Source organism: Labeo rohita, chromosome 24 (assembly GCF_022985175.1).
Source record: "Labeo rohita strain BAU-BD-2019 chromosome 24, IGBB_LRoh.1.0, whole genome shotgun sequence".
Lineage (NCBI taxonomy): Eukaryota > Metazoa > Chordata > Actinopteri > Cypriniformes > Cyprinidae > Labeo > Labeo rohita.
Genome location: NC_066892.1, coordinates 8,333,664 through 8,359,405, shown reverse-complemented (window position 1 = coordinate 8,359,405; position 25,742 = coordinate 8,333,664). Strand labels below are relative to the sequence as shown.

Below are 25,742 nucleotides of genomic sequence, written 5' to 3'. Positions count from 1 at the left end.
ACTAAACCGCGTATAATTGAAAACTGCCTAATATTAGCGAGTGAAATGTCAAATCAGGAAGCAACAGAGGTATTGCCAGGTGGCCATCCTATCTGGAGGCCATGAAATTTTAGTGAAAACCATCAAAAATGATGGTGGTTGCTGGCAATTTTTTTCAAAAATGCTGGCGGGGCAAGAGTTAAAAAATGTTAAATTAGTGCATACGGCTTTTACACTATATTCCAAGTCTTCTAAAGCCATGCAATATCCCAGTTACTCAGCAACACTTTTTTTCTATGCATTGCATTGTTGTTGCATTGTTTAGTTTTGCCTCCTCGTCTTTACAATTTGCACAATGGTTTTTATACGCTGACATGAGCAAACAATTATTTTAGTGAGAGTTTTGACCTTGTTCTCCGTGTTACAATAACACCTGCACATTTAATTAAACATAATTACTTCACTTAGTTAGTTCGCTCACAGGCCATCCTGTCTTCGCTCAGCCTGTTGTGGTTGGATCAGCATGCTTAGCCGTGCATGTGTAAGCTTCATTTGGAGATAATTGTTAATAATTATCCCCTGATAAGTCGGAACGGCACAAGGCGGCTTGAGAACCGGGGCTGTTTTGCTGTCAGTTTCCGAATTGGCACGAGAGCAGATTAGATATAAATTGATGAAGATGAGCTCCTCTTTTCAAGAGGTCAGTTGAAAGGACCATTTAAAGAGAGAAAGTACGATGTTGTTTTGCGCTCTTATTGTCAATCAGCCTTCCATTATTTTGGAGGTCATAGACTCTACGCTCGAGGCTAGTATTTCAATAAAAGATAAATAAATAAATCACTATTAGCAGCATGTTCTGCCTTCTGCCTTTCAAGGAGGACATTCAGCCTTTAAACTTTTTTATATCAAAGCAGACTGAACAAAAACTTCCTTCATTATTCTTCTTTATAGCATGTTAGCCATCTGTTTGATCACACAACCTAAGTAGAATTACACTTTTATATCTACACAGTGACCTTCACATTTTTTTTAAAACAAGCACAACTTGAAGATTCTGGCATCATTTATTTACTCTCATGTTGTTTATTGCACATAAACACTTACGCTGCAACGGCCTATCATAAACTATAGAACCTAAAAGAAGATAATTTGAAAAACATCTCTGTATGTAGCTTTGTTACCAACAGTCTTCAAAATAATGTTTCACAAAGAAAGGTTTGAAATGACATAAGGGTTCGTAAATTATGACAGAATTAACATTTTTTGGGTGAACTATCCTTTTAATGTTTTTTACCGCCAACAGGTGACGGTAAATGTTTTTATGAGTCATTTACTCATTCGATTCAATTCTTTCAAACGCCTGATTCATTCAGGAATTAAGTAAATAGCTCTCTTTATAAATGGGCTTTTGAATCATTGGTTCACGTGATTCGTTCAAAACGCGGATTCATTCAGAAACTAAACTTTTTTTATATATATATTTAAAAACTAATGAATAATGGGAAAAATCACGATTAAATGTGATTAATTTCAGAAAAAAATGTGCAATTAATTAGTCAATTTTTCCAAATGATTGACACCATGTGTGTATGTATATATATATATATATATATATATATATATATGTACACGCTGTATATTAGTGCTGTCAAAAGTAGCACATTAATGCAGGCGCTTATTTAATGTAAAAAAATATATATGTGTGTATATATATAAAAATATGTTAAAAAAATGTAAAAAATATATATGTGTGTGTGTATATATATATATATATATATATATATATATTTAAAAAATAATGTCAGGTGGGATTAATCTTGATTAATTGTGATTAATTTCAGAAAAAGATGTGCAATTAATTAGTTAATGCAGGCGATTCATTTTTGCAGTTTACTCACAACTGATATTTATATTGAAAAACTATATATATATACACTACCGTTCAAAAGTTTGGGGTCAGTAAGACTTGTAATAGTCTTTAAAGAAGTCTCTTATGCTCATCAAGGCTGCATTTATTTGATTAAAAATATAGAAAAAAAACAGTAATATTGCAAAATGTTTTTACAATATAAAATAATGTTTTTTATTTTAACATACTTTAAAATAGAATTTATTCCTGTGATGAAAAGCTGAATTTTTATCAGCTGTTACTCCAGTCTTAAGTGTCACATGATCCTTCAGAAATCATTCTAATATGCGGATTTATTATTAGAATGATCAATGTTGGATAATATCAACAGTTGTGCTGCCAAATATTTTTTGGAACCTGTGATTTTTTTTTTTTTTTTCAGGATTCTTTCATGAATAACAAGTTTAAAAAGTACAGTGTTTATTCAAAATATAAATATTTTATAACAATGTAAATTATTTATTATTAACTTTTAATAAACTTTTAATTATTAACTTAATACATCCTTGGTGAATAAAAGTATTAATTTCTTAAAAAAAAAAAAAAAAAAAAAAAAAAAAAAGAAACATGAAAAAAAATTTACTGACCCCAAACTTTTGAACGGTAGTGTATATATATATATATATATATACTTTTTATATGTATATATGTATATGTATATATGTATATGTATATATATATATATATATATATATTTTTTTTTTTTTTTTTTTTTTTAAATGATTGACAGCATATATATATATATATATATATATACACACACATATATATACACTTACTGTCAATATATATATGTTCTATACTAATGCATACAGGTTTGGAATGACATGAAGGTGAGTAAATAATTATATTGTTTTTATTTTTGACTGGACAGTCCCTTTAACAGCATTTTAGACTTGTGGAAACTCACAAGCGAAATGCACATGCACATTCACCGTAATCCTTTATCAGAACAAGGTAGTGTTTGTGAATATGGTATAGTCCTGGTTAAATTAAGACAGACAGTTTCTATGGCAGAGCCCTGGAGAGCAGCTTTGGCATTAAAGTCTAATTAAATATATTTTTTTACTGCGCTTCTCCTTGAGGCAGCTATTGCACCCCGTCTCCCCTGGTGACCAGACTGGAACGAGAATGTTTCGTTTCTGTTAGCGATGCTACCATGCCGACGGCAAAGAGACCCGGCGGGCCCTTGCTGTGTCCCCTTCATTACATCAGCAGCACAGCTCTGCCTCGTATCAACACCGTGATTAAAATGTTACTGGTGATAAGAGGATATGAAGGTCAAGCTACAAGGAGTGCAGCGTGGAATCTGAGACCTCCACCTGAACTGAACACGGAGGCCTCATCAGAATGCCATGCATGCCTTTTAGTCCTTGCAGCTCGATGGCTTTGTTTTGTTCAGTCACTGGACCAGCCTTGTTAGTTCAAGCCGGTGAGCCATTCATCGCAGTGCATAGTTCTTCCTGAATAAGTACCTCGTTGCCCACTTGAAATGTTGCATGTCACTGTAAAACAGCCTGTTTTTATGGTTTTTACTCTTGTGTGCTTTTAATATGTCTCAGAAGTCTATTACTCGCTGTTTATATGCAGTTTAATGACCCACTATAATATCAGTGACTAATTTGCATCATATGTCATTATTTGGTGGGAGATTTTATGTGTGCAAGCTTGCTGACATTTCACAGAAGCAACAGATTCATGCTTGGCTGACAGGTGCCAGTTTCAAAAGTGAATGTCCTAGAATCTTGAGATTTGACATGCCCTTCTGTTAAATTAAAAAAAAAAAAAACCTATAGATAATGAGATGCAAATCAGGGTGTCTGGAGAATAATGCCCTCTCATTTATTCTGCCGGTGTATACCTGCGGGGCCTGAGCAGTCATTTGTCACTTCCAAACGTGATTCGGTGCATCACATTTATCAGCCCCTGCACGCACATCTCTCCGGACACACCGGTTTTAATGGTTTTAATAATGCTCCTCTGTGCCCACGCAGGGCAGACCGTACACCTGCGTGAGAAAGAGAGACGGCAGACATCAAGCGCCTGGTTATGCCCGTAATCCGCAAGGAGCCTCAGTCTGGAAAGAGTTAGATCAAAGACTAGCGACTGATCAGCTTTTGATTTTTTTACAGTGTTACTTTAATCTGTTAGAATGATACTGTGTTTTTTTCTAGCTATGGACAGCATCTGTGAGAGGATGTTTATAATAATAATGTAAAATGTTTATAGCAAGTGGGCCAGGTACTCAAGTATATTTACAGTTGAGATCAAAAGTTTACATACTGTACATCTTGCAGAATCTGCAAAATGTTCATTATTTTACCAAAATATGTGGGATCATTCAAAATGCATGTTATTTTTTATGTAGTACTGTCCTGAATAAGATATTTCACATAAAAGACGTTTACATATAGTCCACAAGAAAAAATAGTAGTTGAATTTATAAAAATGACCCCGTTCAAAAGTTTACACTTAATTTTTAATACTGTGTTGTTACCTGAGTGATCCACAGCTGTGCTTTTTTGTTTAGTGATCGTATGCAACTCATATGCAACTATTACAGCAGGTTCAAATGGGTTTTAGGCAAAATAAGAAAAATGTACTCATTTCCATTCTGTTCAAATGTTTTCACCCCCAGCTCGTAATGCATCGTTTTTCCTTCTGGAGAATCAGTGAGCATTTGAACCTTCTGTATATGTGTGTGTGTGTGTGTGTGTGTGCAAGTAATGGTCCATTTCTTTTTAAATTACAAGCAAGAATCACAGGTGAACTGAACAGACACACATATGAACAAGTTAAGCTACTCTATACTAGCTGCAGAACAGTTTCACATAACTGCATCACATTTCTTTGCGTCAGTACTGTATGTGTGCCACAGAAATATCCATCTTTCGCCTTCCTGCATACAAAATCAATTTCCGTGCTTACAGAGGAAACGGGGGAGCAAACCTCCCTGCATAGAGTGTATGCGAGACAAATGCTTGCATGAGGTTTGTCCTCAGTGGCTATACTGAATGTATTACTAGTAACATTTAAAACATGACTGCCTCCGAGTACTTTAGGATATTAAATAGAATATATATATATATATCTATATATATATATATATATATATGTAAATATTCAAAGTGTGCAACATATACAGCAAATATACTTTTTAATATTATTTAACTGTTTTCTGTCTCTCATTGAAAGTGTGACCTGTATGTAATTATTTCTTTTCCAGTGGGGTAATTATAAATAACCTATCTTTGGAGAGGAAAGAAAAAACAGGAAAATAATGATGTGGATTTTGCAGAATCCTTGACACCATGTGCAAGGTTTTGAAGTCACTTTCTGGAAGCTTCAGAATACCCCCACATGCAGATGCACGTTTACTTGAAATGCAAATGATTTACAAGGTCACTCTGGTCTCTAAGTGCTGGTTCCAATTTTTTCTCCCTCTCGGGTGTAATTGAACTCCACGATTGAAAATCCACAAGGGCATATGTTTTATTTCTTTTTTTTTCTTTTACCGTGACAGGTGCAAGTGCAACCTTCACGCCAACAGCTGCATCTTTGACAAAGAGAGACTGACTTGCGAGTGTGAGCACAACACCACGGGGCCTGACTGTGGCCGCTGTAAGAGGAATTATCAGGCCAGAGCTTGGAGCGCAGGATCCTATCTCCCCATCCCCAAGGGCACAGCAAATATCTGTGAGTACACACACACACATTCCCATTCCACTTACTGGAAAGAACAATATGGGCTCTGTGTTTGTGGATAACAAGGCTCACATGTCCTTTTACTCTGACCATAAACCATCTCTCTTACTGCTGTCCTACTTTCACAATGCGCTCATGGTGTCTCCCCAGAAGCCATTACCCTACTTCCAGTTAAAAATCAGGTCCTCACAGGAACTCTGACACCAAACGTTGAACAACACAGTCACTTCTAAACTTTAAGAAGGGCTATCAAACATACTTTTTTCAAATTTATTTACATTGAATTACTAAACGTGTACTGCAGATAAAAAATGAACCGGTTCAAAAGTTTACATCCCCCTGATTCTTAATACTGTGTTGTTACCTAAATGATCCACACCTTTTTTTTGTGGACGTTTTTTTGTTTAGTGATAGTTGTTCATGTTTGTCCTAAACAGTTAAACTGCCTGCTGTTCTTCAGAAAAATCCTTTTGGTCCAACTAATTATTTGGTTTTCCAGCATTTTTGTGTATTTGAACCCTTTCAAACAATGAGGGATTCATATGCAACTATTACAGAAGGTTCAAACGCTCACTGATGCTCCAGAAGGAAATACAATGCATTAAGAGCCGGGGGTGAAAAAACTTTTTGTACTTGAAGATCAGGGTAAATTAAACTTATTTTGTCTTCTGGGAAACATGTAACTATCTTCTTTAGCCTCTAAAGGGAAGTACTAAATGATAAAATATGATATTTAGGCAAAATAAGGAAAATGTGCACATCTCCATTCTGTTCAGAAGTTTTCACCCCCCCGGCTCTTAATGCATTGTGTTTCCTTCTGAAGCATCAGTGAGCATTTGAACCTTCTGAAACAGTTACATATGAATCCCTCAGTTGTCCTCAGTGTGAAAAGATGGATCTCAAAATCATACAGTCATTGTTGGAAAGGATTCAAATACACAAAAATGCTGGAAATATATATTTCAGGTCAGTACTAAATAAACAATAACATGCATTTTGTATGATCCCACTTATTTTGCTCAAATAATTAACATTTTTAATGATTTTGAAAGAGGGGCTTCAGGCCATCATGGCAACTCCAAAGCTTCTTTTGCCCTTAAAGTGAAAAAAAAAAAAATTCTGTCACTCACCATCATGTAGTTCCAAACTTGTATGTCTTACTTTTTGTTCGATATTTTTAATAAGGTTTCAATTTTATTTTTATTTATTTATTTATTTATTTTCATTCAATAAAAGTCCAAAAGTCCAAAAAAAAATAATAATACAAACACAAAACAAGAAAGAAAGTCACAGAGTTTTTAAATGGTAATGTGGGTAAGCTTCGCTTTTGGTTGAACTGTTGCTTTAGGGAGTGTTTACCCTTCCAAAAGATGCCGAATACTTGCAGGACCTTTCTTTCAAAGAAAGCAGTGCATGTCAAATGTTAAAACTATACCAGAAGGACAGTTAGCCTTTAGAAAACCAGTGCTGTCTGTAATTCCAGCCTGAGGACTACACCACAACTGCAGTTCAATTCAAATGGCAGGAGACAGAGCCTTCAATCCAACACACAGAATGTTTGCCCAGAAGTAAACTAGCACTATTAAACATTCACCATATGTTTCTGGGACAAAAACAGCAGCACATACAACAGATATGACCTTATCATGCACAAAAACGGTATGCATGCCAAAACTTTCTTTTCAGGTTTGTGTTTGTGTGTGCATGCATGTGTATGAGTGGAGTGACGCCTGCCTCCTGGCAGCTGTTGTACCTCATGACTCTCTAGGAGCTGGTGGAGTGTTTTGAAGGACTGAGATTGACAGGACATTATTAAAAAAAAAAGCCAGCGCAGACTCTGAATCCACTATAAAACACAGCCTCACCTTAAACCCCTTATTATAGTAGTGTGTGAGGAGAGTGAGAAATCCATAACGTAATAATGCCGCAAAAGACAGGCTCTTAGATCATCCGCTTTGGATTAAAAATAATTTGATTAAACAATAATAATATTTCAGAGAGAAAGGCAGTTTGTCATTTTAAAACCAATTGCAGATGATTTTACACAGTTCCATGTGCTTGACACCATACGGTAGGGCAATGAAGACAAATGGAGTCTCAATGAAAAAACTAGCAGAGTAGCATGTCAAGTAAGCTATTGTTTTTACCCTATAAAGTGGTGTTGTTGCATTAGTTTGGTAATCTGGTAATTTATAGTATGTAGTGGTACCCGGTCTTGGAAATGTTTCTTTAAAAAAGTAATTAGTTACTAACTGAGTTACATCATTATAAAGTAACTAATTACCAGGGAAAGTAACTACTGTGTTACTTTTTTAAAAAATGTTTAAATAAATCAAATAACTTGGATGCCCCTCAAGCATTATAATATTGTATTATGATAATTTAGCATTCAACTTTAGCAATTAGAACTTTAGTAATTAGAATAACCATGAATGAATGCATATTTGTCATGTTGACTGAACTTAGGACTGGTGGTGGTGCTTAAGATATAGTTTGTAATTTAGTGTTTCTATAAAAAATGGGAAAAAAACAAACAATTATACTGATAAGATAACAAAACTACTACGAATTCTACTATTAATAACAGTATAAAACGCACTAAGGATTAATGAGCTGCTGGGTTCATGAATATTAATCGCTTTGTCTGCATTCGCTCAAACTGATTTGCTGAAATCAGAACAGGGATGATAATAGGTGAGTGCCAGCCGTTTGCACATTAGTTCCGCCTACTACCGGAGAAGCCGGCAGTTCTTAAAAGCTGAAGAACTCCAAAGGAAGTTTTGAGAGGAAAATACAACAGAATATTGTTTACATGTAGCGCGTCAATTCTGCATGGTGTAAGACTCTCTCACCCTGTATCTTTTTTGCGTGTGTGTGAGACTAAGCGACGGCTAGTCGTGTGTCTCCACACTAGATTATGAACTGAAAAATAAAATTATAATAATATTATAATAAATTATAGTAACGCCGCATTTTATTGTCAGTAATGGGAATGGCGTTGTAATGAGGAAAACAGTAATTTGTTTGATTACTCGTTACTGAAAAAAATAATGCGTGGTGACACTTTAGAATACAGTTCCATCATTAATGAATAACTACACAGGAACAAATGACTAATGCACCATTAACACTCTAGTAACTACAATTAACTCAGTAAGTCATAGCCCTCAGTTGAATGTGGTAGTTCACATTAGCTAATCAGTAACTACTATTTTTTTTCATATCTCCCAGAGAACTTCCGAGAACTACTATACATGTTCATAATTAATTTAATTAATGCAAAATGTATAATTAATTCTAAAGTGAAGATCATGGTAACCCACTAGTAATGACTCGGATATTACCAAATACTTCAGAAGGAATTACTAATTATTTGGATCCATATTCTAAAGTAAAGATCATGATAACTCTTTAGTAATGACTAAAGTCATTGTAAGGTTCTGGATAGTCATACTTTCGATCATTACTAGTGGGTTACCATGATCTTCACTTTAGAATACGGATCCAAATATTTAGTAATTCCTTTAGAAGAATGTAGTAATACTTGAGTCAATACTATCCAAAACCTTACATATACCTCAATAGCTTACAATGATTTCGGTCATTACTAGAGAGTTATCATGATCTTCACTTTAGAATACAGATTCAAATAATTAGTAATTCCTTTTGAAGTATTTGGTATTACCTGAGTCATTACTAGTGGGTTACCATGATCTTTACTTTAGAATTAATTATACATTTAGCATCATTCACATTATTATGAACCTGTATATAGTAGTTATTTGGGAGATATGAACAATATAGTAATAGCTAATAATGAACTACTACTTTCAGCCGAGCACTATTACTTACTGATTCATTAATCAGAATTTGTTGTTAGTCAATAGTAGTTACTGGAATGTTAATGGTGTGTTAGTCATTTGTTCCTGTGTAGTTATTCACTAATGACGGAACTGTATTCTAAAGTGTTACCAACGCCGTTATTCTCATCCCTGGTGGTACTAGAGTAATTCAAGTTAGTCTGACTGGGTCAGACAAACCAGGAAAAGAGCTTGAGATTGAGGAAGGAGTGCTGGATATCACTCTTCGTCAAAGCCCGCTTACACTTCTGGGAAGTGTCTAGGTTCTCGCTTCACATCGGAACGGCGAATCGGAGAGCGATCAGTTCAGGAATTAGCCATGACAGACCATTTCTGGTCTCGAGGAGAGGGGAAGTGATGAGGGCGCCCCCATTTTCTCCCTCCTGGAAAAGGTGGCGATGGGACTCACACACAGTGTTCTGGCCCGTGCTGATCTGAATCTAAAATGCCTTCTTAAACTTGACTAATGCTTGTGTGTTTTATAGCTTGTCAGATTGATGTAGGACTTCATGACACGAGTCAAAATAAGGTCTGATCTGCACCGCGCCTGCTGTTTCCCAAACACAGCGACACAGCGCTTACGTTTAAAAACACGCCGGGTGGATTAGCAAGCAATGCTAATTGTTTTCCACGTCTCTGCTGAGTAATACTCTGTGGTTTTAAGACAGCACTTCTTTACAGAGAACTGACTAATTCCTCTTGTCCTGCCAGGATTAAACTGTGCAAATGAAACTTCAAATCAACCCGGTCTGGCCTTGTAAATTACTCGCGATCAAAGCACTTAAAGAGAGAGATGTGTCCCGACACGGTTTCAGTAAAGGTTTTTATCGCTCCTCATTGACCTCGGCTTCAGTCCGCCAGGATAAAAGCTGAACATGATATAAGCTTTTATGCAACTTATTGATTTTACAGCTTTTTAACATTTAATTATTTGGATACAAAATGCCACTCGGCATACAACGGGAGCCTTGAAAATCACGCTTGAGCGAGATCCACCGGGGGAGGAGATTCATAATACCTCATTTACTTCCGTTCAGCCTAGGTAGCGAAGACAGCCCAACGCATCTGGAGATGACAGTCGCAATGAGAGTAAATTATTATCAACGGCGCCGTAGTGTACGACTGATGGCTGGTTTTGTTTTTTAATTAGTGTACATAAGTATAGGGCTGCCAGATGTCAGTGTGTTCGCCTGCCGTTGTTCTGCGTCCTTGAATCAAACAGTTCGTTCCTGGGCTGAAACTATAACAGCTGTACCCTTCCTCCCCCACCTGCCATCCTTATGCAAACTTTCTTATAGAAGGGAAACATACACTCGGAGAGTAAGACTATTCCTAGTTCCGTCCTGTAGAAGGTGTTTGCCTTTCTTGTTTTGTAACATGAACGATCTTGAAGTGTAATTAAGTGTGTCCTCAATCCTCGTTCCACTGCCGTACGGATGCTCTAATTAGTGCGATCTGAAGGGCCAGGTGGCCATCTTGTCTTCTCCCAGAAGAGGAGAGTTATTTTGTACCGTTTGTGTTATCTAATTATTCATTTTAACATCTCCACCCTGGCTGCATATCCTCCACAACCCCCACGGTTTCCATTTCCATCTTGACTCTTGTAGCGTCAGCTCCGAAAGCATATTACGCTCACGCTCACTTTCTATCTTTTTTCCTCTTTCTTTGTTTTGTGTTATGTTCTCCTTATTCCCCCATGAGACCTGGTTTGTTTACTCTGCCTTTTCCACATCTTTCTCTGTGCTGCCGCAACGGTAATCTCTCTTTCAAATATTTGTTTCTTCCATCACAGGATTTTCCGCCATGCGTCGCATTCCCAGAATCTTAACTGTGACTGTGACTCATCCCAGTCACTTTTTCATACTTGCCATCTCCCGTACAAATCTAGACGTTCGGATGGAGGCGCCGTTACTGTAGCAGAGGTTGGACGACAAGTTCCACCGGTGTGGATTGTCACATCTCCTCTCGTTTTGAGCCACGCGGTTGCTTGTGCATGTCACGCCTCATGTCCGGGTAGAAAACGGATGATGGATGGCCAGGAGATGTAAGCAGCTAGGGAAAGCAATTACAAACTTTGCCTAGGGTGGAAGTTTTGTAGATAAGCTTTACGGGAATGTCCAGGTGGATGGAAAAAGCAAAGAGATGAGACTTTGTGAAGGTCAGGATGTTGTTCTACCAGAACAACAATAATGAGGCCACCAGCAATCCGACCAGCTCCGTTTCCAACGCAAAACGTGAAATAAAGCATCGCAGTCCTTTCGCTAGCGACGGAAGTGGGCGGTTAAGAAACAGATTGGCTTTCAAATGGCAAAAAAGGGGAAGTCGTCACAATTTTCATGCTGTCCAGCGGGAATCCCTCAAGCTGGATGACTTGGCAGGCGAGTGAGTGTGTTATGTAGGGCAGGACAGATCTGGTATCTTGCCCAGGTTGGGTTAATTACGTCCCGTCAACCTCTGGGAGGAAGCCTGAAAAATTAACTGTCAGTATAACATGTGTTTAGGTGTGTGTGGGTGGTTTTTTCCCCCCCAGAGACTGTCTATTCTTTATCATTCTGTGCAGGTTCATACAACGTTATAGGTGTATTTTGACAGCATAATTGCTTGATTGTGAGAAAAGGTTGTTATTAATTTATGGAAAGGTGAATTTGCACAAAATCAAAGACGTATTTGTTTAAAATTTGAATAGAAGGAACATTAAATGAGTATATACAGTATATAAATGTGTGAAAGTTGTGCCTTCTTGGACGTCTTTCTAACTTATTTATCCCTAAATGGTTCATTGTAGTTGCTTTCAAGGATAAGTTCACTTCCGGAACAAATATTTACAGATAATTTATTCACCCCCTTGTCATCCAAGATGTTCATGTCTTTCTTTCTTCAGTCTTAAAGAAATTATTTTTTTTGAGGCAAACGTTTCAGGATTTTTCTCCATATAGTGGACTTCAATGGTGCCCGTGAGTTTGAACTTCCAAAATGCAGCTTCAATGGGCTCTAAATGTTCCTAGCTGATGAAGAAGGGTTTTATCTATTGAAACGATCTGGTAATTTCTTTAAAATGAATTACAGTTTATATACTTTTTAACCTCAAACAGTCGTCTTGTCTAGCTCTGCGTGAACTCTGTGTATTCCAAGTCAGTACAGTTAGGCTATGTTGAAAAACTCCCATCTCAACTTAAAATCATCCTACATCACAAGGATGGTTAAACACCCTTTACAAAAAAGGTAATGTATGTAGAACAATTTTGAAGTTGGAGGAGAAAATGAGATACCCTAACTGTCATGAACCGGAATACACAGAGTTCATGCAGAGCTAGACAAGAGGAGCATTTGAGGTTAAAAAGTATATAAATTGTCAGGTTTTTTTAGAAATAACTGTTCGTTTTGCTAGATAGCCATTTGAAGCTGCATTTGAACTGCATTTCGGAAGTTCAAACTTGCAAGCTCTATAGAAGTCCACTATATGGAGAACATCCGACTGAAGAAAGACATGAACATCTTGGATGACTAGGGGGTGAGTAAATTATCTGTAAATTTTTGTTCTGGAAGTGATCTTATCCTTTAAGGCCTCACATTACTACTCTAAGGTACTAATATGCATATTTTAGGGCTAGATAAGATAGAAAATTGTCGCTTTAAAGGTACACCCACAGTGACAGGCCTCAAGAATTTTGTCACATTTTGTCAGATAATATTTCAGCTGTGTTAAACAGCCAACAGCATAAAAATGACAACCTGACATGTAAAGTAAGGAGTGGGTAAAATGGAAAAAATCTTCCAGGATGTGTATTCATTTAGCACACACACTCCTGCCCATCAATGGTTGATCCTGGAGACTCGAGTACCCCCAGAGTGCAGAAGTTCAGATGGTAAAAATCAATGGAGTATGCAATAAACATAAGCAGCCTAATGTGTTTCTGCATCAGGCTTCACAATTCGATTCCTGCTCCCCGACATAATGGAGAGTTCCAGCAGGTGAGGGGGGCTGAAAACCACTGTGATTGAAAGGTAATCTAATGATATGACACATGATATTTTGCGTCCGTCTCAGGCGGACGACTGTCCAACTCCGAAGAGGAGAAATGAATAAATAAATAAATTTAAAAAGAGGTTGTATTGCACTTACATGAATCGTGAGGATGAATGCGCACCTTGACTAAAAGCCTGACTGTATTTAAAGCAAAGAGAGCGGACAGTGTTCTATGAGAGGTGCTGTGTTACACTGTTGATGCTGTTTGGAGTATATCGAGACGTCTGTATGTGTTTCTGTGGTGTCAGATGTAGCATCAATATGAGACAATTTTTCCATCATGTAAAAAAACTAAAATAGAAAAAAACTCATAGATTTGTGTTGAAAGAGGGACCACAAAACTTTTTTTTTTAAAATGAGATTTATACATCATCTGAAAGCTAATAAATAAGCTATCCATTGATGTATGGTTTGTTAGGATACATCATTATTTACCGAGATACAACTATTTGAAAATGTGTAATCTGAGGGTGCAAAAAAAAGAAATATATATATATATTGAGAAATCACCTTTAAAGTTGTCCAAATGAAGTTCTTAGCAATGCATTTTACTAATCAAAAATTAAGTTTTGATATATTTACGAACTTTCTTCATGGAACATAATCTTTACTTAATATCCTAATTTTTGGCATAAAAGAAAACCCATACAATGTATTTTTGGCTATTGCTACACATATACGCGTGCTACTTAAGACTGGTTTTGTGGTCCAAGGTCACAATAAATATCTTAAGTAAATAAATAAATCACCCAGAAAAAAAAAATACACACAGAACACTCTTGCAACCACTTTTTTTCTGTTGCTGTTGCACTGTTGATATAATTTGGCATATATACATTTTTATTTTTTTATATTGACATTTTACTCAAGTGTTTATTTTAAAGCAAGGAGTTTCAAACTGGGGTTTGGTACCCGAGGGAGTCCACGGGGGGGGGGGGGGGGATATAGGGGGTCAGAGAATATAGGGGGTCAGAGAATTTTTTTATGGGACAAAAGGTGTGAAAATGGAACAATGCAGTAAGTAAAACTCCCATGTGCTATAGTTTGCATATAAAATTTAAGTCAGAGAAGTGTGCAAGATTTCTCAATTTCCTCAAGGCAAAACTCTGTTATTGTTAGACTTTATATGCAGGTTGACCTCTCCACTCTCTCCGCTTTCTATCTTTCTGACTCAGTCTTCACACGTGTTCATTGGAGGTGCCTGCAGCCTTTATTTTCCTAGTCATTTCTCAGCCCTCCTTCCAAAGGTCATAAATTTGGCTCTTAACTGTCCCTGTGAAGCAGAGATCAGGTAGAGAGATTAGATGGCACACACTAGATCGATGGCACATGGCAGGGGCATGAGTTCAGATCTCTTTCTGCCACCAGAGCATTGTCTCCAAGATTCCATCATACAGGAAATCATTGACTCTTTTCCAAATTTCAAATGATTGCGAAAGCTGATTGAACACTATGTTCCTTCTTTTGGATATGCTTTTTTTATTGCAAAAGAAGCTCTCTGACTTTATCAGTTGTTTGAAATAGTTGTGTCATGGTTGTTTATTCGTACAGATTCTGTAGCAAGTGCAGTGAGAGATGGTCCGGATGTTACATTTTACATTTTAAAATTGGCATTTGTTGTATTCTAGTGCTATTTGCTGTTGCTAATATAATCTTTTCTCTTATCTCTCTTCCAGGTCTGCCAAATAGTGTTGGTCCAGTTAGTAAGTAAACAAACTCATAGATCTATATCAACAAGAAGTGCGAGATGAACAGCTTTGCTTCTCACTTCACCTCAGGTCCACTTCTGGTTAAACGTTCATTTCTGATTTTCATTATATCTATTGGAAACTGTGCAACCTAATCTGAGCGTTTGGATGTTAATTATAACAGGAGTTAAGTTTATGGACAGACTAATTCAAAAGCTGACTCACGCATTGTTTTTGTACATGTATTATAAATGCTACAGGGGATGTTTAGCAGTTCAGGATCTCATCTGAAGTATAAAAAGAGGGAGATCATTTTAATATGAGAAATGCATGTCTGTGTGGTATTATCTGGTCCTGCCAGGGGCCTCATAAGCCAGCAGACAGATAGAGTTACAGGCGCAGGGAGGTTGAATGTGAAAACTGGAGCCGCAGTTATTGAGATATTGAACAAGTCAGAATGCATGTAGAGCCCTGAATATTTCCACACGCTTGACTTCTCATGGGTCCAGGACAAATATACACATTTCCTCTTTGGATAGATTGGTATAATATATCACAGGTGTATGGAATAACATTACACAAATCAAATATTCAATAATGAACGTGGAGTCTGATTATATGCATAAAGAAGAATAAGTTGCACTTTTAATCAGAAATTTATGTCAAACCAAGTGGACACTTCTTTCACCTCCTCTCCTCAAGTGTGTTTTGTGATTGGCCGTATAGCATGGCCTGTGCTGTGCCATTTTTTGCATGGGCTCACTCCATCATTTCTTATTCAAACGTCATGCTACTGTACCATGAACGTTCACTCACTGTCCTCATGGTGAATTTACACCTCCATCCAGAAAGACACAAAGAGGAGGCACTCACAATTCAACTAGGGTTCCAAACAGCTTGATGCTACTTCCTGTCCTCTGACTATCACTATAACAATTCTAAACAACATTCTCTCCACCTTCACAAAACTATAGAAGGAGCTTGTAAAGAGTGTCCTTGAGGATGGAGATGTTATGCCCGAGACTGAAAAAGAAAACACTGCAGTTTCCTCAGAGTTGCTTGAGGGTAATTGAATTCTTTATTGACTTTTCCCAATTCTATTTCAAGTTTATTAAGCCTGCCAGAATTGCCTAATGCAGGCATTAGAGCTAAATTAATATTTTAAGATGAGATTTTGGCTGTACAGGACTGCATTTTATTACTGGGATGGCAATGATTAAAATCTGTCACTTCTCATTTATCCAATTTTTATCCAAATTTTCACTAACAAAAACATTAATGAAGAGCAGATGCGATGAGCATCGCTCCTAATCACTTACTAATACGAAACACGTTTTATATCAATAATAAAGCTCTCAACGCGGTCCCATGGGTATCACGATAGTGGCTTCTGTGTGTGCGAGTGTCATGTCATGTAATGAGAGAGGACAGCTGGATTTGTCTATCACTCTGAGGTCAGATCTCTTACAAACTGATAGTGACTCCAATGGTTTTCCATTGCTGCATGCTCACTCTTTGTGTCTCACTGGGTTAAAAAAATGACAGGGTTGTGGAAAAAAGTGCTTCTCCAAATATTGGATTAGTTTGATGGATCCATTTATTTTAGTTAACAAATTAAAGCCAAAGGCTAACCACAATTCAAAATAATTGTGAAAACATTATTTTTGGTTGTTTTTTTAATGAGATGACAAACCAAATACTAATCTAAAGAAAGAGAGAAGCGCTTTATGATGTTGACACACCCTGAACTCACATTCTCGTATTAATCCTACAGAAATTATTTGTTGTTCATCTTTAATTTCTGTCATAAAATATTACCGGAGCTTGAACTGAAACCTCATAGTTATGTTCACGGAATTCCCCAAATCACATGGAAAAAGAGTCATTTCTCCCAATGTGATTGGACATAGAGGCCATTTCATAATGGGTCTTCAAGATGGGTTTCCTCTGTCAGTAACCTGCGTGTGCATGCATTCCAAGTCCCCAAACACCATGCTATGTCCTTGGTGGGAAAAAAAAAAAATCAAATTCAAATTCATAGACGTGTCCTCACTGGAATTCCTGCACCCTGTCTTCGTTTCACGTGCCCACACACTGAGGTCAACCATGAAGCAGCACGTAAGGGACTTAACCATGTTTGTGTTGGATGGAAGGAGCCGTTTGGTTTGGTCCTCTCGCTTTAGTGCTGCCTCTGAGATTGACACGAGACCGCTCCATTCCCAGCCTTAATATTTCCGCCTCTACGGAAATGAATTGTATGTAATTATGAGGATATTCCCATCAATTGTTAGAATCAATTTGATAAACTGAACAAGCATCGTAAGCAACCATGATTACACATGCGTACAATCCAGTCTCACACTGTCAGCCGCCATTCCCATGTATTAATCTAGAGTAAGTCACAAAACACAGCTCAATTACATACAATCTCTAGAGATGATCTGTGATTGGTCTATTGGTTGCTTGTTCTCATCGAGAACTCTCATCAGCTCAACTCTATGAATGACCCATCTGTAGCCGTTTATGTGTACATGAGTCCAAACCGGACCCGTCCTAGTGCATCTGACATCCGACAGCCAGTGCATTCAATTAACACCTGATTTCTCCTGTATGCATGCAGTTCGGCAGAACATTTCATCCCTAGGTGTCGCTAACCGAAATCAAGGTAGGGTATATTTTTAACTTGGATACAATTTCCTTACAAAACGATTTTTAGGCTGATGTAAAAGTGAAACAGACTCAGCAGACGTTTGCTGACAGCTAGTCTCTTTTTTTGTATATTTGTTGTACTGAATCATTCCAGATGGACAAACGTCTTCTCTCTGCCTTTTCACAAACCAGTTTCTGACATGTCTGAAATCTGTGAGATTTTTGAGCAATCAGCATTTCTAAGAAACAAGCTGAACAGCCATAAAGACACAAACACAGATGATTTAAAGCATTACACCCTTCTTTTTAATTAGGCACGGCGCTCTCTCTTGGGCCCTCTCAAAATTTTCTCAGCCCTGCTGGCGAGTTTTCATGGCTGTTTTAGGTAGACTGATTCAAGGTAATCCATTGCGCAGATGTCCAAAAAGAAGCATCACGCAAACAACGTCCCTGAGTAAACAACGTTTTTGATTGAATTGGGGGATGGAGGTTAGTAAAGGACATAATGCTCACATTGCCCCTTGGTTTGGTTTGTGACTGCATGATGAGCTGATAACTTTGGGATTGTTCTGAGCCCTGTTGTTCTGCTGCTGTGTCGGACTGGCAGCGGGACGTAGGGATCTAAGCCTTACGCGCTCTCACACAAGAAGCCTGGGAAGCTCAACTATACTAATGCCAGCTGAGCAGTTTCTGCCAGCAATGCAGGCTTTTTCTTTTCTAAAGCCATCGAAAACTTCCAAACCTCAACAGCTGCAGGGAATGGAATGTGCAGTGTGCAAACTTGTGTTCTTTTTGTATCTTTTTTATCGGATTTAAATAGTTTGCATTCTTGTTTTATTGTTATGCTTTTGGTACAGACAGTATGTAATGTTCATACCCTCATAGCACACGTACATCTCAGAGATGTCTATTTGAAGTCTGCATTTACATCTTCAAGACATATTTTTTACGTGGTTTGCTCATCTGCACTACGTCTATTGGACGTTTCCTATCAGATGTCTATAAGATGTCTTTAAGATGTTTATGATTTGGAATGTATGTAAAGCTTACATCTTACAGACGTCTGCCAGATGTTTGTATGCAGCAGATGCTTTCCAGATCAAGAGATCTTTAACAGACATCTTGCAGATGTATGTGTGCTATCTAGGTATCATCATTAGGGTTTCTGTTGATTTAATATGTTTTTGTTTGATTTATTTTGTCTTTATTTTGTCTAGTAGCTCCTCAAGTTGCTTTGTCAACCGTTCCTTCTGTACAAGTTGCAAACAGTAAGAGAGGTAGGAGGACTCGATTCATATACTCTCACTATTCTGTGTCAGTGTATGTTGTCCGAATTTCCCCCTTCACCATGCCCTGAATGAATTCAGAGTGAGTCCTGTACCTTCTGTACTTGCAGAACACCTACTGTTCCCCTGACCCTACTACTCCCACTTTGCATTGCATCAAGACATACCAGTGAAAATATATTGATTTTAGAGTTTACTTAATTGTTTTATGATTAGCTCCATCATGGAAGAGTTTGATGAATTTAGACGGGAAGTGTTTCAGTCAATCAATGGGTTGCATTCAGTCAATGTTGCTGATCCGAGGTTGGATGAGAACATTGAATCTGATATAATTCCGCAGTGGCTCACAGCTGAGAAGCCCGTCAATTTTTTTGTTAAAGTGGGCCCTCTAAAACATTGGATGATTGACATATCCAGGCAGCTTTACAGGAGATATGTCTGTCTCAACTCCTCCAGTCGGGGGACGGGGGAAAAGGCTGCAGAGGAGGCCTGACCTCAATCCAGATCTCGATAATGAGAAGCCCTCCATTTCTCCCGAAAGCCCTGGAATCATCTCAGGAGGGAAGGACGTGGAGGCTTTATGAGCGTAACTCGGTGCGCAAAGATTTGTCAGACCCGTTGGGTTGAGGGCGCCGGCCAGTTGGTTGACCGAGTGTCCCTGGCAAGCCAGGGTAACGGGTAAAGTTTATGTTATGCCAAGAGCAGCATCCGAGCGTCAAGATTCAACTTCACTTTGAAACTAGGACAGACTCCTTGCGGGTCCTGGATAAACGTTGTTTGGTTTCTTTGGAGGCTATGGGGAAATAGATAGGAAGTTATTTCTGATTTGCTTGTGCTATTTCTCATTTTGGAGCTGACAGAATCAATACTGAAAAAAGTGCTTTGTCTTTCATTTTTATGGCAGTAGTTCTGTGGAGAGGATACAGTTTGTGTACCCGTTTTCGACCTGAGAGGCTTTGTTATTTCGGGGGCATAGAAAATAGAAGCCATTGTTTTATTCTCGTGTTTGAAAGTTCCAGCTCCTTCACCCTTCCATCATTTCTGTGTGACAACTCTCCATGAGCAATAGAATATAAATACAGCGGATGTAAATTTCAAATCGCACGTGCGCTCACGTTCTGCCGAGGTTGAAAATTACATCTGCTCGTGTTTGATTTCCATGTAACATTCCTGTTCTTATTTTCCTCTCCATCGCTGTGGTTTGCTCGAGGCGAACTCTCTAATAACAACACGCTTCTCCATTCATCCTAAGGTGATCTCACATCTAACACCGCTTCTGCTATTTCAGACCATCCAAACCTCGCATGCCATGGTGCCCCTCTTCTGCAGCGCCGCCGCGACTCGCACACACTTACCCTAAACACAGCCACATCTCTCTCCCCTTTTTGCAAGACTGCGAATGTTTCAGTCACTCCAATCGCTGCAGTTACATCGAGGTGCTAAACACCGTCATTTGCGTGAGCTGTAAGCACAACACTAGAGGGCAGCACTGCCAGCTGTGCAAGCTTGGATACTACCGCAATGCCTCAGCAGAGCTGGACGATGAGAATGTTTGCATAGGTCAGTCCTCCAGCACTCCCATCCACCAACACGGCTTATCGCACATCACACTCCTCACCTCCAAATCTGCCATCTGGCCTTCTGTTTCTATTGCTCCATCATCCTCCATCTCTTCACTCCCTTCTCTGTGTCTGTCCACCCCTCTGTCGTCACCCGAGTCTCTTCACGCATGCTTGTGTGCGTCAGCAAAGTCACATTGATCCACATCCCTCCAGTCTACAAAACCAGCAAGTATGATGTGATGATCCACAGCAGATACTGTAGCGAAGAATAGTGTAATTTTTTTAATGTTTGCTACAAAAGGAAGAAAAAGAACAGGCATTAAGAAAATAAAAAAACAAAAGCCAGACAGGTGTCATTGTGAGACAGAGGTGATGTCTGCCATCACATATCCCCAGCGAGGTGTCTGGGAGGGCTCGCACCCACGGAAAAAGGTGCTGCGTGTTGCATATGTCACTCTTGGGAAGAAGAAGCAAGAGAAAGAAGAGGGCGAGAGAGGCGTCTGGAAACAGGTCACGGCTGTGTGACTTACACACACATCTTTAGGTGTTACAGGTCACAGACTCTGACCTCCACCTCAACCTAGCAATATCTGTAGTCACAGGAGGGTCACAGAACTGTCAAAATATGTGAAAAGTGCATCTTGGGAGTGTTTTAGCAAACCATTAATAATTAATAAGCATTAATGTCTTCTACTTAGAAGCAAAACAAGTATCTGCTCTGTAGCAAAACCTTAAGGCTATGTTCACGCTTGTAAAGAGTTCGAAACATTGATGAATTTATACTGAAAAGTAGTAAGAGAACTGAAAAAGAATGTTTAAAGAGCAGGTCATGTGGTTTTTTTTAAAGTGTCCTAATATTGTGTTGGAGTCACAACAGATTTAAATGCGTCTAAGCTCAGAAATCATTGTAATTTTTTCAGAATATACATTTATACATAGAGTCATTTGTCAGTAATTTCGAAACGGTTCGTTCGAACTAGCTTTGAGCTTTATGTCTGTAAACCCCTCCTTCCATTAGCCTACTAGGCTCTGATTGGTCAACTGGCCAAGCCTGTTGTGATTGGCACAGAGAGGAGTATTTGTACAAGTTAGCGAGTGCTACCATTTGTGTTGCCAAGTCCGGGGTTGTTTTTGATGTCCACGGGGTTGAAGCGATCCCAAAAACATCATATTTACCACCTGGAATGCGAATTTACCAGGGAAAACCCCGATATAAAGCGTGTATTTTACATCCCGGAACATGGTTTTTAACGCCAATGGACCAGTTTTGAGTGACAATTGGGTGGGTTTTGTTGTGAAAACCTGGCAGCCCTGAGCACCTTTACATAAAGCAATAATATATTGCTCCAATTCATTTCTAATGACATAAAAACATTTTATTTAACACATGCAAGCGATTCATGCCCACAGCTAAAGTTTAGCTGCTAAACTATAAATGTATAACAAAACAATAATGGTGGTTATGTTAGCGTTAGAGTGCTAACATGACTAATTGATAAAAGCACAAAGTTTGTAAACCAAAATATGTCTAAGTTACATTCTTTATTATTAAACAGTAATTAGAACAACGACAGCAAATTATCAGAACTATTTCAGTATGACAGTAATATCGTGGGTTACCTGGAAACCTAAAGCTGAGCTAGGTATCATCACATATTAGCACAAGAAACTATATATTTTGAGCACTCACTTAAAAATGTACACATAACGTATCAGTCGTACTTACAGGTTGTGGTTTGGAGACGCTTGTTCCATGATAGCACACATACATCACAGAGACATCTGTTTGACGTCTACATTTACATGTGCAAGACATATTTTTTTAGAGTGTTTGCTTATCTGCAATACTTGTATTGGATGTTTCCTATCAGATGTGAAATAGACGTCTATTAGATGTCTTTAAGATGTTAATGATTTAGAATGTATGTAAAACTGACATCTTGCAGACATCTGTCAGATGTTTGTATGCAGCAGATGCTTTCTAAAACAAGTGATCTTTAACAGACATCTTGCAGACGTATGTGTGCTATCTGCGTTAGTCCAAATAAAGAAGATTAGAAGATAAAAGCCAAGATTAGAGAAGTGGTCCTCGGTAAAATGACAAGCACACAACAAAACGTTCGAATTGTATTTCTGTGGTATCGTAGGAAAAAATTTTAACCACTGATTCTTCACATTATCATCTTCACATAGATTAACAACTTTGAAGACTGTTTACATTAAAGTATAGCTACGTTACAAACTGCAAAAAAGATACTTTTCAAAAACCCATATGACCTGCTCTTTAAGAACAATGTGCAGTCGTGATCAGAAATGCCATTACGCACATCAGAGTTTGACGCTACACATCCAAGTTCTTCTGAGAATTAATCAGATTCTCTTTTGAATTGATAATATTAAAACTTTTGCATATTTAAAACCCTTCAGTAGCTCAACATCTGCTCAAATTGTTTGTCGTCTTTGCAGATATCCCAGAAATGCAGGTTTTGAATGGCACTTCAGCACCATAAGCAGACCCCGGTTAATTGGCCAGATGTCTTCGGGTTATCCATGACCTGAAAAGTTACTGACATTGCCAAAAACATATGTGACCCTGGACCACAAAACCAGACATAAGGGTACATTTTTTGAAATTGAGATTTATACATGTATGCATTATTAAGCTGAATAAATAAGCTTTTCATCTGAAGAATCTGAGGGTGCAAAAAATACGCTAATACCCCAAATATTGAGAAAATTGTCTTTACAGTTATCCAGATTAAGTTCTTAGCAATGCATATTACTAATCAAAAGTTACATTTTGATATATTTACAGTAGGAATTTTTCAAAATGTCTTTATGAAACATGATCTTTACTTAATATCCTAATTATTTTTGGCATAAAATAATAATCAATAATTTTGACCCATATTGCTACAAATTTACCCATGCTACTTATGACTGGTTTTGTGGTCCAGGGTCACATATAGTCAACATGAAATCAAAACTGACCATTTAAATAATTAAAAAAATCAAGTCATATGTACTGCAAATATCCTTTAATGTAGTCTTTAATAAAATGTTCACTTTCAAGGACATTTCCTGTAGTGTCAAAGGTTTTAATTATGAGTTACTTCTGAACAGAAATGATCAGTGTTATCAGTATTTGACTTTAACGCACTTGTGGACAGCAAGCGAACTGGCTAATCAGAAATCCTCCACTAAGTGTCTGTCTTTGTTTCTCTTTTGTATGTTCCATTCCTTCATGCCACTCATTTTTGACACTAAACTAAATAAAGAATTACGTTTTCGTAAAATTATTCAGCATACACAATGCAGTCATTCAGTAATGGTCTAGACATTTGCATTATGGGACGTTGAACATTCAGAAACATTCGTTTTCCCCAGTAAACTAAATGTCATTGTTTCCATTTTCCACCCTCACTCACCTTCCCCAGCTGATGCTTCTCATTTTATTCCTTTGAAATGGTAGATGTGAGGTAAATATTCAAATATACGGGTTATAAATCTGTCCTTTGTAGACTAGCAATGTGCATGAAGGAGGCAGCAGAGGCCCATTTTGAGCGAAAATGCTTTTTTGTGTAGCAAACAGAGGGACTTTATTCATGAGCTGATCTGAGGCTGAAGACCGCAGACCCCATCTCTCCACTGTGTGTATGTGTGTGTCTTGTTTCTACAGACTGTAATTGTAATCCCTTTGGCTCAGACACTGATCGCTGTAATGGCACAGGATATTGTAAATGTAAGGAGGGAGCGACAGGGGCTAAGTGCCATGAGTGTCTGCCAGGATATTTGTGGGACAATGGCTGCAAATGTAAGTAGAACCTCCACCCAACCTGCAGCTTCAGTCCCCTACTCTCTTTTGCCTCTCTCTCTTCCTCCTTCTCTTTCTCTCTCCCTCTTTCTTTTTTCTCTGTTTGCTGCTTCTTTTTGGCTTACCCGGGAATGAGCAGCTTGGTTTGCTTACAGCACTTGGACTTGGACTGACTTCCATCCGAGGCTCAGTCACACCTGTTATGCTGCCTTGTTAGTGGTTTAACTGCAGAATTCATTTTGAGGGAATTATTATAATCATTTCTCAGCATTGTTTTTATTAATAGTATTATTGTAGAATTTTTCTCAAGCACAGAGATAAACCATGCAAACAATCCCCGGGCACAATCCCATGCATGTGCATTTGCGCAGATGAACACAGGCAGCTGAGCTAATATTTGGAGTGAGCAGAACATTTGACGCCTGCGCTGTTTGCTGTTATGGCCACACTGCGATGGCTGGTTCTTCTCTCTTGGCTCCAAGTGCTGTGGTTGAAACGATCCGCAGGTCAAGCATTGATTTGTATTCTTCAATGGGCTTCCAGCATCAAAGGTCAACATTTACCAAAGCCTCAGATAACACAAAGGGACGTTGGCTGTAATAATGTGAGATGGACAGTCTAGTAAATATGTGTATATAGAATTGAGTGCAGCTTTCAAACCAACACTACAAGGCTATAGCATAAAACACAAAACAAAATTTGTTGAGTCAACTTAAAATAGTTTGTCACCCTGCTGTTTTAAAATGTTAAGTTCAGTCAACCCAACTTATGTATTTGAGTTGACTAAACTAAAAACTTAAAAGTTGAATCAACTCAAATATATAAGTTGTCACTTAGTACTTAGCTAGGTAACATTATTTTAAGTTGACTCAACAAATTGTTTGTTTACAATGTACACTGTAAAAAACAATTTGTTGAGTCAACTTAAAATAATTTGTTACCTGGCTGCCTTAAAATTTTAAGTTCAGTCAACTCAAAAACAGTTTATTCAGCTTGAAATGTTAAATTATACTAAGTGACAACTTAGATATTTGAGTTGATTTGAGTTACCCATCTGTTAAGTTTAGCAAACACAAATATCTAAGTTGTTACTTAGTACAACTTAACATTTCAAGTTGACTAAATTTATTTGAGTTGACTCTGCTTAAAATTGTAAGGCAGCAGGGTAACAAATTATTTTATGCTGACTCAACAAATTGTGTTTTTTATTTTTTACAATGTAGTTGCAAATTTACACGTGGTAAATGCACTCCCATTACTGTC

At 37.9% G+C, this 25,742-nt stretch overlaps 1 protein-coding gene across 15 annotated transcripts in view; it reads left to right on the top strand.

Moving 5' to 3' along the window:
- Window positions 1-25,742, top strand: part of ntng1a (netrin g1a) — a 104,031-nt gene that overhangs the window by 71,083 nt on the left and 7,206 nt on the right. For 2 of the 15 annotated variants that reach the window (XM_051098160.1, XM_051098159.1), the window contains exons 4-7: window positions 5,412-5,584; window positions 15,157-15,183; window positions 20,496-20,663; window positions 24,345-24,479. In XM_051098160.1, coding sequence (XP_050954117.1) covers window positions 5,412-5,584; window positions 15,157-15,183; window positions 20,496-20,663; window positions 24,345-24,479 — 503 coding nt within the window. Of the gene's footprint in view, window positions 1-5,411; window positions 5,585-15,156; window positions 15,184-17,788; window positions 17,834-19,034; window positions 19,095-20,495; window positions 20,664-24,344; window positions 24,480-25,742 lie in introns of all 15 variants that reach the window. The other 13 variants (XM_051098174.1, XM_051098164.1, XM_051098162.1 and 10 more) reach the window with 13 other exon arrangements.